Here is a 14,037-nt window from a genome sequence, read left to right as displayed (position 1 = left end):
CTGCTGGAGAGTCCTTTCCCCAGCTGTGTCTCTCTCCCTCACCTTCCTCAAGTGTTTGCTTCCATCTCCCCTTTTCTCTGAGGTGCATGTAGCCTGACCCCTGACCCCCGTATGGAATACCACGTCCTGTGCCCTGCGCCCCTCCCCAGCACTCCCCGAATTCTCCTATTCTGCTCTTCTTTTCCTTCCCCCCACAGCTCTTACCACTGTCTAGTGCTTTGTTTGTTTTCTGTTTTCCTCCAAAAGAATGTCAACTCCTCAAGAGCAGGAGTCTTTGTCTGTCTTGCTCATAATATATCTCAACACCCAGACAGTGCCGGGCACACACTAAATATTTAATGAGTGGCGCCTGAGTGGACAGATCCCTCCGAGTCCCATCCCCAGTCCTTTCCCTCTCCAGCACGGCCTGCGTTCTTAGCCCATCTTTCATCCTGAAACAGTTCCTCTTGTGCCACCCCGTTGCTGAAAAACAGTGAAAACACTTTTGTTTCCTACTAAATAAACCCAGAAGGACGAGTGTGTCCTTCCGGGGCCTTTTCTCTCTGCTCCAAACCTGGATTGCAGCCTTATTTCCCACTACGCCTGTCCTCCCTCTGTTCTTCGGCCTTCTTCCCTCTGTGCCTGGGGTCATGCTGTGTCCTTTATCCGCTGTGCCTTTCGTCCTTCTCCACGTGCACCAGTCCCACCCATCGTTTAGGCTCGGCTCCAATGCCACCTTCCCCACGAAGCCTTTCGTCATCTCCCCACAGCTGGACAGTCTCTTCTTGCCTCTGGCATTTAGGGTATCTAGTACTGTGTTTTTGTTTTTGTTTGTTTTTGCTATTCATGTATTACCCTCCATTTTTGGACTTTCAGATCTTTGAAGTCAACATCTGTCACATCTGTATTGCCCATTCGAGTATTTTTTGCTCATTTGGTGTAATGTGCCTGAATCAGTGAGTGGGGCAGAACCATTGCCCAGAAGCCTTGATGCTCTAGGGCAGTGGTTCTCAACCTTCCTAATGCCGCGACCCTTTAATACAGTTCCTCATGTTGTGGTGACCCCCAACCATAAAATTATTTTTGTTGCTACTTCATAACTGTAATTCTGCTACTGTTATGAATCGTAATGTAAATATCTGATATGCAGGATGTATTTTCATTGTTCGCGACCCACAGGCTGAGAACCGCTGCTAGTGTCTGTGGCCCTTGCCCTTTACAGCTGGCGGTGGGTTTGAGTTCTCAGGCAGCACTGGGCTAACCTATGGGATGTTACCGTGGACTCAACATCATTATCACCATCATCCCTAATGTAAACCAAATGCCGACTGTGTACAGAGCATTGGGCTACCATCTACTGTGCTAGAAGCCTAAACCAGGACCATAAGCCAAGTAAATGTACATGTTTTTATTGGCTTAGGGACAGTTTTGTTAGTATTTTTCATTCATTCATTCAACCAAAGTTTATTGAGTGCCTCCTCTGAGCAGGCACTGTGCTAGGTTCCAGGGAAAGAGATAAACCACCATGAGAGACCTTATATTCTGGTGTGACATGCAGACAGAAAGCAAGTAAACCAATAGAATAGTTGCATTTCAGGACCAATGCTATGAAAAGAACAGAATATGAAGATGCAGTTGTAAGAGAACAAACATTTTAGGGAGTGTTGTAAGGGAGATGGGCATTTAACCTCAGTCCTAAGGGATGGGAAGGAGCCAGCAAAATGAGGGTTTTAGGCAAGAGCTTTCTGGGCAGAGGAACAGTTTGGGTGAAGGCACAGGTAGATCTCAGCTGGTGTTGAAAGAACAGAGGGCCTGTGTGGCGGGAGCACAGTGCCAGGGAGACAAAGGCCTCGAATGGCATTGGAGGGGTGAGTGGGCCGGACCACTCTAGCCTCCCAGGACATAGGAGAAGAGGCTCTTGATTTCATGAGAAATGAAAAAGGAAGTCATATGGAGGATTTCAATCAGGGCGATGAATTTGTGTTTCATTAAGATCCCTCCTGCCCCCACATGGAGGGGAGACTGCCTGTAGGGCCAACATTGGAAGGAGGGAAGTCAGGAGATTTCTACAGTGTTCCACACCAGAGATAATGGAATATTTACTTTTTAATTTTTTTGTTAATCCTTACCCGAAGATACTTTTTTCATTGATTTTTAGAGAGTTGAAGGGTAGAGGGGGAGAGAAAGAGAGAGAGAGAGAGAGAGAGAGAGAGATCGATTGGTTGTCTCCCTTGTGTGCCCCCCGCCCGGGGATCGAACCTGCAACCCAGGTATATGTCCTTGACTGGGAATCGAACCTGAGAAACTGCGGTCTGTGAGCTAATATTCTATCTGCTGAGCCACAATGGCCAGGGCTGATAATGGAATCTTTAAGAATTTCTTCTCTAAAAAACACAATCACATATCATTGTGATCATCACTGTAAAGACTGTTTAGAGCAATGGTTCTCAACCTGTGGGTCGCTACCCCTTTGGGGGTCGAACGACCCTTTCATAGGGGTCGCCTAAGACCATCGGAAAACACATATATAATTACATATTGTTTTTGTGATTAATCACTATGCTTTAATTATGTTCAATTTGTAACAATGAAATTAGGGGTCACCACAACATGAGGAACTGTATTAAAGGGTCGCGGCATTAGGAAGGTTGAGAACCACTGGTTTAGAGTAACAGGGAGAAAGTTATTTTGAAATGTGTTCATTTCCCAGATAATGTCCTTGGACGGGGAGATCAGCTGCATCTCTAGTTGGACACCGCTGCCCTTCACTCCCAATGCAGGATACCCCTCTTCCTCCCTCACCCTGAATATGGCCTTTGTTTGTTAGGAACTCTTGCCTCCTCCCGAGTTATGGAGAGTGGCTTCTGGTATCAGGGCCTTGGTGCAGGAAATGCAAACACACAGGGCGGGTGCTGTCACATCTGAGGCCTGGCTCACACACAGGAGGTTCTAGAGACACAGGGAAGGAAGCTGATGGGAAGAGGGAGGGATGGAGCCTGGGGAGAAGTCAGTTTACTGCTGGACATTGAGGCCGCGTAGCACTTCTGGAGGCTAGTCAGCTGTCTTCACCAGTCTTTCACTTTCCAGCCTAGAATCCATGTCACAGATAATAAATATCTTCATAATAAAAAATGAGAGGAGTCAGAATTGTGCTTAGGTGCTAGAGGCAATGACCTTTAAATTCGAGGCACTCAGAACTTACAATGATTAAATGACTTGAAGGCTCAGAAAGTTTCCAAGATGGCTGTATGAACAGTAAGAACAGTCGGAATAACTACATCTTTTTACTGAAGGCTGCAGAGCGTTTTACTAGTCCTTGTCTTGCTTGGCTTTCGCTCATATTCCCACTTTCCGTTCAAAAGCTAAGATGCAGGGAGGCTAGGGGGCTGGCTCTGGGCCTGCACCAGCGTCGCCTAGCTCAGGCCAGAGGTCATGTCCAGCAGACGATGCTCCTCAGTTAGATGGCTAAGGTTGGCCCAGAGACTCCTCAGTGCTGTCAGCTGATGACTTCCTGGGTAAACCGAGCAGAGAAGCCAGAGAAGAATTGACTAGACTGGTTTTGAGTTCTTTGGGAGGGTTTGGTAATTTGCAGTATCCTGACCCCTGTGATTGGAAGGGAATTCTCTGACAAGGAGGCAGTGGGAGAAGGTCACTGGTGACTTAATTCCTGGGCTTCCTGCTTGGAGGGCAGGCCAAAGGCATTGTCCAGGAGGTCACTTGGACAATGATGGTGATACCAGATGTTGGTGTGGTAGGTGCTGCTTTTTAAGCCTTTTCATAGCTGTGAGATTGTCGCACCGTCACCACAGAGCGGATGCTGTTTGTTATCCTTTATAACACGGTGGCCACCACTTTGGGAGCCTCATCTTATGCCAGTCTCTTCCTGAGCCACTGAATTCTGGTCAGTCACATGGGCCTCTTTTCTGCTCCCTGGACAAGTCATGTTTCCCTGCCTCAGGGGGTTTGCTCATGCTGTTCCGCTGCCTGGAATACTCCCCTCTCTCCCTTCTCCCTATCTCATTCCAACGCTAGTCTTTCTTTTCTTTATAGCTCAACTTGCTTAGGTCACTTTCCCAGGGAAGTCCTACCTGACCCTCAGATTAGTTAGCTTTCCTTCTAACACCCTCTAGTAGCCGCTGGAACGTGCTTGTCACTGTTCTTTATAGAAGTTGCAATTACATGGTTATATATGTTGTTTAAATCTGTCCTCCCTTCACTAGACTTTCAAAATCCATGTGGAGCCAGGACTGTAGCCGCTTTCTGGCTTGTCTAGCAGAGCACCTGCTATGTAGTCAGCACTAGACAAATGCTTGTTGGTTGAATGAGTGAGTGAATTTCTGGTTTATAATTAGGAAAACGCATGAGGAGAGGATGACTCACCCTAGGTCACACTGTGAGCCCATAAAGGAACCCCAGGGTCCCTGTCATGGAGTCCAGTGAGCTCCATGCTCTTCCCCCTTATCCCACTCGCACTCCGGGGGCTGGGTCCTCTGCCACAATCTCTTATCTTTCCCTTATACCTAGAGATATAAACCTCCCCACACCTCCCTCAAACGGAATGAAGTGCTCAGGTTCCCTGCAGGAAGGGTATGCCACAGTGCACCTTGGGAACTTCAGACACAGGGCTGAGAAACAGATGGGAACTCTGAGCTGATGAAGCTGACCTTGCTTTGGTCATGGATTTTCTGTATGGTATTGAGCAGTCAAATCTGTTTTCAGTTTGTTTGTTTGTTTATTTATTTATTTATTTTTATTCCTCACTCTAGGACATGTTTTCTATTGATTTTAGAGAGAGGGAGAGGGGAGAGAGAGATATTGATGTGAGAGAGAAACATTAATTGGTTTCCTCCTGTGAGCACCCCAACCAGGGATCAAACACACAACTTCAGTATGTGCCCTGACTGGAATTCGAACCTGCAACCTTTTGGTGTACAGAATGATGCTCCAACCAACGGAGCCATCCAACCAGGGCTAGGCTTAGTTTATTCTCTGCAAAATGGAAATGAGATTCTCTTCTATAACGACAGAGCTGTTAGAGAGAGAGAGTGAAATTTTTGTCTTTAAGCCCCATGATAAGTAATGTTCTGCAATGAAAATAGATCCATTTTTTTTCTTAAAAAATAACAATGGGTGATTAAGAACAGCACATTAATGTCAAATTCTGGTCAGATGAACAGGAAGTTACTTGTTTTCATCAAACAGGGCAGGGTTCCAGTGTGGCAGGGAAAGGAGAAACCTATTTTCATATTTAGAAACAAAAGGATAATTACTTAAAGAAAGTAAGTTTTGACAAACTTGGGTCCACACAGAAAATTGCTCCTACCAGAGTATTTTCTTTCTTTTTTTTATTGTTTAAAGTATTGCATATGTCTCCTTTACCCCCGATTGACCCCCCCCACTCCCACCCCTGAGGGCATGCCCCCACCGCCCCAGTGTCTGTGTCCATTGGTTATGCTAATATACATGCATACAAGTTCTTTGGTTGATCTCTAACCCCGCCTCTCCCCTACCTTCTCTATGAGGTTGGACGATCTGTTCGGTGCTACCTTGTCTCTGGATCTATTTTTTGTTCATCAAATTATGTTGATCATTATATCCCACATATGAGTGAGATCATGTGATATTTATCTTTCTCTGACTGGCTTATTTCGCTTAGCATAATGCTCTCCAGGTCCATCCATGCTGTTGCAAATGGTGAAAGTTCCTTCTTTTTTATAGCAGCATAGTATTCCATTGTGTAGATGTATCAGTTTTTTAATCCACTCATCTGCTGATGGGCATTTAGGCTGTTTCCAAATCTTAGCTATTGTAAATTGTGCTGCTATGAACATAGGGGTGCATATATCCTTTCTGATTGGTGTTTCTAACTTCTTGGGATATATTCCTAGAAGTGGGATTACTGCGTCAAATGGGAGTTCAATTTTTAATTTTTTGAGGAAGCTCCATACTGTTTTCCACAGTGACTGCACCAGTCTGCATTCCCACCAGCAGTGCACGAGGGTTCCTTTTTTTCTTCACATCCTTGCCAGCACTTATCCGTTGTTGATTTGTTGATGATAGCCAGTCTGACAGGTGTGAGATGGTACCTCATTGTTGTTTTGATTTGCATCTCTCAGATGATTAGTGACTTTGAGCATGTTTTCATATTTTTCTTGGCCTTCTGTATGTCCTCTTTTGAAAAGTGTCTACTTAGGCCCTCTGCCCATTTTTTGATTGGATTGTTTATCTTTCCTTTGTTAAGTTGTATGAGTTCCCTGTAAATTTTGGAGATTAAACCCTTATCTGAAAGAGCATTGGCAAATATGTTCTCCCATGCAGTGGGCTTTCTTGTTGTTTTGTTGATGGTCTCTTTTGCTGTGCAGAAGCTTTTTATTTTGATGTAGTTCCATTAGTTTGTTTTCTCCTTAGTTTCCATTGCCCTACGAGCTGTATCAGTAAAGATATTGCTACGACATATGTCTGAGATTTTGCTGCCTATGGAGTCTTCTAAGGTTTTTTTGGTTTCCCATCTTACATTTAGGTCCTTTAACCATTTTGAGTTTGTTTTTGTGTGTGGTGTAAGTTGGTGATCTAGGTTCATTTTTTTTTGCATGTATCTGTCCAATTTTCCCAGCACCATTTATTGAAGAGACTGTCTTGACTCCATTGTATGCTCTTGCCTCCTTTGTCAAATATTAATTGATCATAATGGCTTGGGTCTATTTCTGGGTTCTCTGTTCTGTTCCATTGGTCTATATGTCTGTTCTTGTGCCAGTACCAGGCAGTTTTGAGAACAGTGGCTTTGTAGTATAGCTTGATATCTGGTATTGTGATCCCTCCAACTTTGTTCTTCTTTCTCAGAATTGCTGTGGCTATTTGGGGTCTTTTTTGCAGAGTATTTTCTTTTGAAAAACACATCTTTGTCAGAAAGAGTTGTAAAAGTTCGGTGTTCTAGGAGGATTTGACTAGAAGGGGCCCAGGGGTTTGAAAGAGAATTGCTATTGCCAAGCGCTCACTCTGGGCAGCACCTTCACTTTGTTAAAACACAGCAAAATGGGACACCCCCAAATACCCTTGGTTTGTTTTCTCCTTTGCATTTTATTTCCTAACTCCTCTTTATTTTCTTGTCATTTCAGAGAGTCTTGGAAAATGATGAAAATGTAGAAGAAGGAAATGAAGAAGAGGATTTAGAAGAGGATATTCCCAAGCGAAAGAACAGGACCAGAGGACGGGTAAGCTGGGATGCCAGGAGGGATGAGAGAAATCAGGGAGGCGAGGTCCCACTGCAACTAGAGAGAGAGCGAGAGAGCACATCCATGGTCTTCCTTGCAGAATTCCCGGAGCGGAAAACACCAGAGGGCTCTGATCCTGGGTGATAGCCTGCAAGAGTTTAGGGCTGGCAAGAGGGAGAAGAGGCAGAGGGTGCCCCGAGGAGAGGGGGATGCTGAGGCTTAGGGGAGGTTGGGGATGGGAACAGAGGGAGGGTAGAGAACAAGGAAAATGTGATAGTTGTCCCTGTTTCTTGGCCATGAAAGAAGGCTGAAAGTTTCCTGCCCCCCCCCGCCCCCCCCCTTGCTGGGGCTGCCCCAGAATGACAGGGTCAGGACACCTGCTTTGGGGTGTGTTTCATTAGGCAGAGAGTAGGCCCACAGCTGGTGGTTCCCAAGCAGGTATGGCCTGAGCTTTGGAGGCTGGTGGGATGTGGCAAGAAAACACCAGAAACCTGGGGAAAGGCAGAGGGGAATTCTGTGGTAGAAGGAATAAAAATATGAGAATGGCTCTTAAGGGGAGGGAACCAAACCAAACTCAGGTATTCAGGTTGGTCCTCTACAGTGCTCATGTTCAAGCCCAAAGGGGCCTTTTGTGGTCATCTTCATGGGTCTGCAAGGGCATCTGACAGTAACCAGGTGCAGAGGACCTCTGGGGGTAAACCGCTGCTCTTCATCTAGAGAATGAACTCTTAGTCCTGCCTGGCTCCTTCAGGCTGCAGGCAGGACCCTATGTTTTTTATGGACAAGAGACTAGTCCTGGGTGCTCCGTGGTTTTTGATCTAGTGCAAATTATGGGCATACCTCTCTATGTGGTTCCTGTTTCTTAGTATACAGCAGACCCACCAACAAAGCCTTTCAGAATGCAGGTGCCCAGGATCCAACCCCAGAAGTTCTGCTTTGGGGGGTCTGGGGTGGGGCCTGGAAAGCTATATCATAATGATAGGTCACTGGTACAAGTGCTCCAGCTGTGCCCACACTGAGCTGAATCGCTCCAACCTGTTGACAGAAGCCGGACTTTCCAAGTCTGGGGAGGGCAGCCCTTTGATGCTGCATACCTTATATAGTTGGCATCCCACTTCAGCTCTGATCACCTTTTGACACTCTTGTTATATCTGTTCTTTTCTTTCGCTTTTTCTTGGTTTGCATGTTTTATTTTATTAAAAAAAAAATATTCGAGGATATTTTTTCCCCATTGCTTTTTAGAGAGAGGAGAAGGGAGGGGAGGAGGGCGAGAGAGAAAGGGAGAAACATCAATGTGAGAGAGACATTGAACTGACAATCCAGGTATGTGCCCCTGACTGGGAATCAGACCCTCAACCCTTTGGTCTGTGGGCCGACGCTGTAACCACTGAGCACACTGGCCAGGGCTAGCATGTTCTTTTTTTATGTGTGAAATATTTGAAAGCAATTCCTAGACATTTTATCATTTAACCTGCATATACCTCAGTGTGTATCTCTAACATATCACTATCATACCCAATAAAAAGAACAACTATTCTAATATCTACTATCAAGTCTCTGATGACTTTTCTCTGCTATACCCTCCCACACACATGTGTTTTTTTCTCCATGCCATTTATTTGTTGAAGAAGTTGGGTGGTTGATCTTGAGGAATTTCTCACATTCTAGAGTTGGCAGACTGATACTATTTAAAGTATTCCTCTGTCCTCTTTATTTCCTGAAAACTGGTGGTTTGATTAGAGAGTTGGTTAGATTCAGGATATTTATGTGTATAAATATTGTTTTTGTGGGGCAAGAATCTTTCCCAGGTGTGATGTATGCATCTTATTGCATCACATCCGGAGGCGCATGTTGTCTAGGTGTTCTGCTTCTGGTGGTGCTAAGATTGATAGGTGGATTTGGGTGTTGTCAGCCTGATCTCTTTTTATAAGCTCTCCATTGAGTTTTCAACTAATTGTTTTAGCAGCCACTGATGAACTTGCCTCGACCCATGAGTTCATTGGAGGTTGCAAAATAATGAATATCTGATTCTATCATTGAAGGAGGCTTTAGAATGTAGAATTTCTGGGCTTTTTGTGAGCTTCAAGAGCTGTGTGTCACCTCCAAGCCTGCTTCCTTCCCTTCCCTCAGCCCAAACCAAACTTAGGCGAGTCGATTGTGGAAGGAGAATGGTCTTCACATCTTCTCCATTCCCAACCTAAACATCAGTGATTGAACTCACAGTCATTGAATATGAGTAGGGGGTTTTGGTAGGAACATTAGCAGTAGCAGCAGCAGCAGCCATTTTTACTTACTGTACTTACTGTATACCAGGCACTGTGATGGGCTCGTTACAGTACGAGCTGACATATGGAGAGTGATGACTGAGCACTTCAAACTTCATCTACTGCACTGGCCACTGTGGCTGTGAGCACGTACAGTGTTGCTGGTTCAAACTGAAATGTGCTGCAAGTGTAAAATACACACCAGATTTCGAAGACATAGTACGAAAAGAATGCAGAACATCTTCATATTTTTTATTGATTCCATATTGAAATGATAATATGTTGGCTATGTTAGGTTACGTAAGATGTGTTACTAAAATTAATTGCACCTATTTATCTTTTTACTTAAAAAAAAAAGTAAGATGTGTCTACTGGAAAACTTAAGATGACATGTGTGGCTTGCATTGTATTTCTATTGGCCAGCACTGCTTCTTCCATTCCCATAAGTTGATATTATTATTTCCAGAGAGGTTAAGTAACTTGCTCAAGGTCATCCAACCTGGTAAGGAAGAAGTCAGGATTTGAACATACTCTGTGGTTTTTCCACTGGGTCACGTGTGGCCCACTCCCTAGCATGTGGCCAGTGACCACTTTTTTGAATGAATGATTGAATGATGGGAAAAGAAAGAACAGTCATATTTCAGCTTGTGGGAGCTGAGAGAAGGTCTGGGGCTGGATGGGGCCTAGACCAGCACCGGGCCCACCTTATGATGGCCAAGGGGCAGTTGAATGGCTCTACATTGTGCAGTGACATTGTGGACCTGTCACCCATGGTGGGAGCCATGGGAGGACCCTGATGAGTGTAGGCGGGCCTATCTGGGCTGGAATAAGTGTATGAAGCTGCTCAATTAAGTCATCCTTTACAGTGGTGTGTGTTCAAGCTGCTGTTGGCTCCTGGAGAACAGTCACACCCATTTCTGTTGCCAGGACTGAAAGGCAGTTTAAGGCCACGCATCTCAGCATCAGTATCACCTGGGAGACTGTGAGAAATGCAGGACCCCACACTTCACCCTGGATGGGCTGGATGAGAGTCTGTCCTTTACTGAGACCCCGGGTGCTTTGTGTGCTCATTGAGGAAGCCAGGCCTAAGGTAGTGTTTACAAGAACAGCCTCTGTCTTGTTTGAACCACGAGTTCAAATCCCAGCCCCACCACTTACTAGACTTTGGGTGAATTATGTAACCTCTGTGACCTTGACCAAATTATATATGTACTCTTGAGTTTCAGTTTCTTCATCATTAAAATACACAGCCAATTTTGAGTGCTTAATAAAAGGCTAGATATTATTAGGAGGGTACAAGCAAAGGGAACACAACTCTCAGAGTTCTGACAATGGAGATTCCCTGAAGGGTGAAAGAAATTCGGACCCAACAATTAACGATTGTGTTCGTGGTAACTTTACTCCAAGAAATCTAAGCTCTTTAAAATTCATAAAATTCTTGGGAATCATCCATGTTATCAATAAGTAGATCAGTCAATCGTAAGTATTTATTGATGCGTTGTGGTATAGTTCAGTGCTTCTCAAACTTTAATGTGCATACGAAGCACGTGGTGATCTTACTAAGCTGCAAATTATGATGCAGTTGGTCTTGGAGGTGGGGACTCAGATCTTGCCTGGTCTACAAGCTCCGGGCTGATGATGTCAGTGATGCTGGTCTGAGGACCACACTTTAAATAGCCATGAGATACAGCAGTGGTTCTCAATTTTTTTTGGGGGGTCTCAGGAGCTCTTTACTTCAAAATAACTGAGGGACCCCCCAAAAGCTATTGTTATGATAGGTTATAACTAGTGCTACTTATCAAAACAGAAAAAGTGTTAAATGTAAGTATTCACAAGCACACAGTGATGACATCATCATGTCCTGTGGCCCCTAAAACTCCACTGTGCGCTCGTGAGGGAATGAGAGTGAAAACTTTCAAAGACGTTTAGTACTATTACAAAATATTTTTGACATTGAAGACCCCCTGAAAGGGCTCAGGGCCCCCCAGGATTTCTTGAGATACTATTTGAAAACAACTGGTATAGAGGAACTAGCTCTCTGAGTCCGTCCCAGTCGAGGGCCTTTAACCTGTAGGACATTTAACAGCTTAAGGAAAAATGGGAAGTATTTGAAAAGCCGCTGGGACATTGCTCCAACTTTGAGCAATGAAGATTGAAACCTCAGGAAGGGCAAGAGAGTGGCAGGGACTCGGGACTGGGAAAGAGTAAAGCACTCTGGAAGCTTCTGGCCTCTACTTCTTCATTCTTCTCTCGCACAACTGCCTTTTCTGTCTCTCTGTGCACATGACCGCCATGGCTCCTGCACTGATAGGTCCCTAGGTCAGCTGTCTGTACTAACCAACTGTTTCCCAATTCCAAGTTCTTTGGAACTAGAATCTGCTCTGTCCAGGTTAGGTCAGGTGTCCACTCCTGAGCCAGCCAATCAGCTGTGGCCAGACAGAGCAGCGCCATGTGGTGCAGTCATGGCTGCCATGGCCTACCAGTGTGAATGAGAAATGGAGTGGAGTGGGGTGGGCACGTCTCAGAGAGGGAGAGCTGGTTTCTTTTGGGTAATCAGCTTCAAAGTTTTCTATAACAATCTGGAAACCTTGGTCCTGTTTCTTCTACTGGCTCTCAGACTATGGACAAGTTGGACCTGTTTTATCAAGTGCCAAATGTGAATAATAGTATTTGCTCTAATTCGTAGGTTATTGTAGGAATTAAATGAAGTAGTATATGTGAAAGTGCTTCAGATGCCATAGTGCTAAGTGTTGGGGATGCATAATAAAGTATGAAATGCATCTTTGCTCTCAAGGATGTTGGAATTAAATTGAGGAGAAAATAGCAACAGCCATGACACAATTAGAAAGCACAGGCTTTTGACTGTGCACTAACCAAATGCAGTGAGGGTTCGGAGGAAAGAGAGAGGTCAACTCGGGCAGCGAGGGGAAATAATTTGTTGAGCACTTCCTGTAGACGTAGCACTATCCTCTGTGGTTTCACACACCCTTAGTTCTTTTTCAGCAACCCTGCAGTAGAGATGTTGCTATGCCCATTTTACAGTTAAGAAAGGTAAAGCTTAGAGAAGTAACTTGTCCATAGACACATGGCTGGTATTTAAACCTGTGTCTGACATTAAAGCTGATGTTGTTTTTACTCATCAATGTGGCAAGAAGAAGATTCTTGGAGGAGTGGAATGTTAGCAGGACTAAAGCATGGATCAGATGGGGATGGGCAGAGAGGCAGGTCCAAGACAGGGATCATTAAAAATAAAGGCGTGAGCTTGAGGTGAACCTAGGGGCATTGGCGTTAAGTCACCATTGGATGTCAGTGGGTTTTAGATGGCAATGAATGAATGGCCATGGGTTCCTGTCCTTCACTCCCCCCCTTTTTTTTTTAAAAAAAATGTTTTTATTGATTTCAGAGAGAAGAAGAGAGAGGGAAAGAGGGATAGAAACATCAATGATGAGAGAGAATCACTGATCTGCTGCTTCCTGCATGCCCCCTACTGGCTATTGAGCCTCAAAGCCGGACATGTGCCCTGATAGGGAATTGAACCGTGACCTCCTGGTTCATGGATCGATGCTCAACCACTGAGTAACACCGGCCAGGCCCTTCACTCCTTTTGTCTAATTGGTCTAGGAGTCACACAGGATGGATTGGGTAGGGCAATGCAGAGTTAGAACCCCAGCTTGTGGGTTCTTTGAGCAGTGCAGGTCAGTTGATGAGCTCCTGGATTAAATGTGGACTAGATGGGAAATGCAAAGCCTAAGATGACCTTTGAAGGAAGGAACAATAGCACATGGATATAGAGGATAAAAGAGAAGAACCAAAGATGATGGACATACTGATCCACCCACGGATTGATTGATTCATTTCTTCAGCAAGTGTTTATTAAGTGCTTCTTGAATGGCTGGCCCCATGCCAGGTTCCAAGGACAGTTGTGGCTAAAATAGACATGTGCTCCACCCTCATATGGGGGTGACAAGAAAATCAAGTAAACCAACACGTGTGTGATAAGATGTCAGACAATGTTAAGTGTGGGATAAAACAGAAAGCAAGATGGGGAAAGAGAACGATGGAGAGGGTACGAGTGGACAGAAGTTGATCAGGGAGCCCAGCTGGCGTAGCTCAGTGGTTGAGCGTCGACCTATGAACCACGGGGTCATGGTTCGTTTCCCGGTCAGGACACATGCCTGGGTTGTGGGCTCGATCCCCAATGTGGGTGTGCAGGAGGCAGCCAATCCATGATTCTCTCATTATTGATGTTTCTATTTCTCTCTCAAATCAATACAAATATATTAAAAAAAATAAGTTGATCAGGGAGGGCTTCTTTGAAGAGGTGGCATGTGAATAAGATGAGTAGGATTCTGAGTTTCCAAGTTTGAGCTATTCTGGGAGACTAGAGAGCTAGTGCCAAGAAGAATCCTTGTCATGTGCTCTCAGTGTTCTATAGCTATGACCCCCCCTTTTTGCAGTTGAGGAAACTGAGGTGCAGGGAGAGTGTGGGAGCCTGTAGTCACCTGGCTGGTCAGCCCTGCAGAGTGAAATGAAACCCTGGCTCTCAGCCGGGCCCTCCCCTTCCCCTCTGAGCCTCCAGTTCC

General features: G+C 45.1%; 1 protein-coding gene across 1 annotated transcript in view; it reads left to right on the top strand.

Annotated features, from left to right (window-relative positions):
* The window catches only part of DPF3 (double PHD fingers 3), a 211,048-nt gene that overhangs the window by 154,584 nt on the left and 42,427 nt on the right, over positions 1–14,037 (top strand). Inside the window, exon 5 of the mRNA XM_023761360.1 lies at positions 7,095–7,190. Within this exon, the coding sequence (XP_023617128.1) occupies positions 7,095–7,190 (96 nt within the window). The remainder of the gene's footprint in view (positions 1–7,094; positions 7,191–14,037) is intronic.

Source organism: Myotis lucifugus, unplaced genomic scaffold (genome assembly GCF_000147115.1).
Source record: "Myotis lucifugus unplaced genomic scaffold, Myoluc2.0 scaffold_207, whole genome shotgun sequence".
Lineage (NCBI taxonomy): Eukaryota > Metazoa > Chordata > Mammalia > Chiroptera > Vespertilionidae > Myotis > Myotis lucifugus.
The sequence above is the reverse complement of the archived record's forward strand: the minus strand, read 5'-3'. Positions and strand labels throughout refer to the sequence as shown.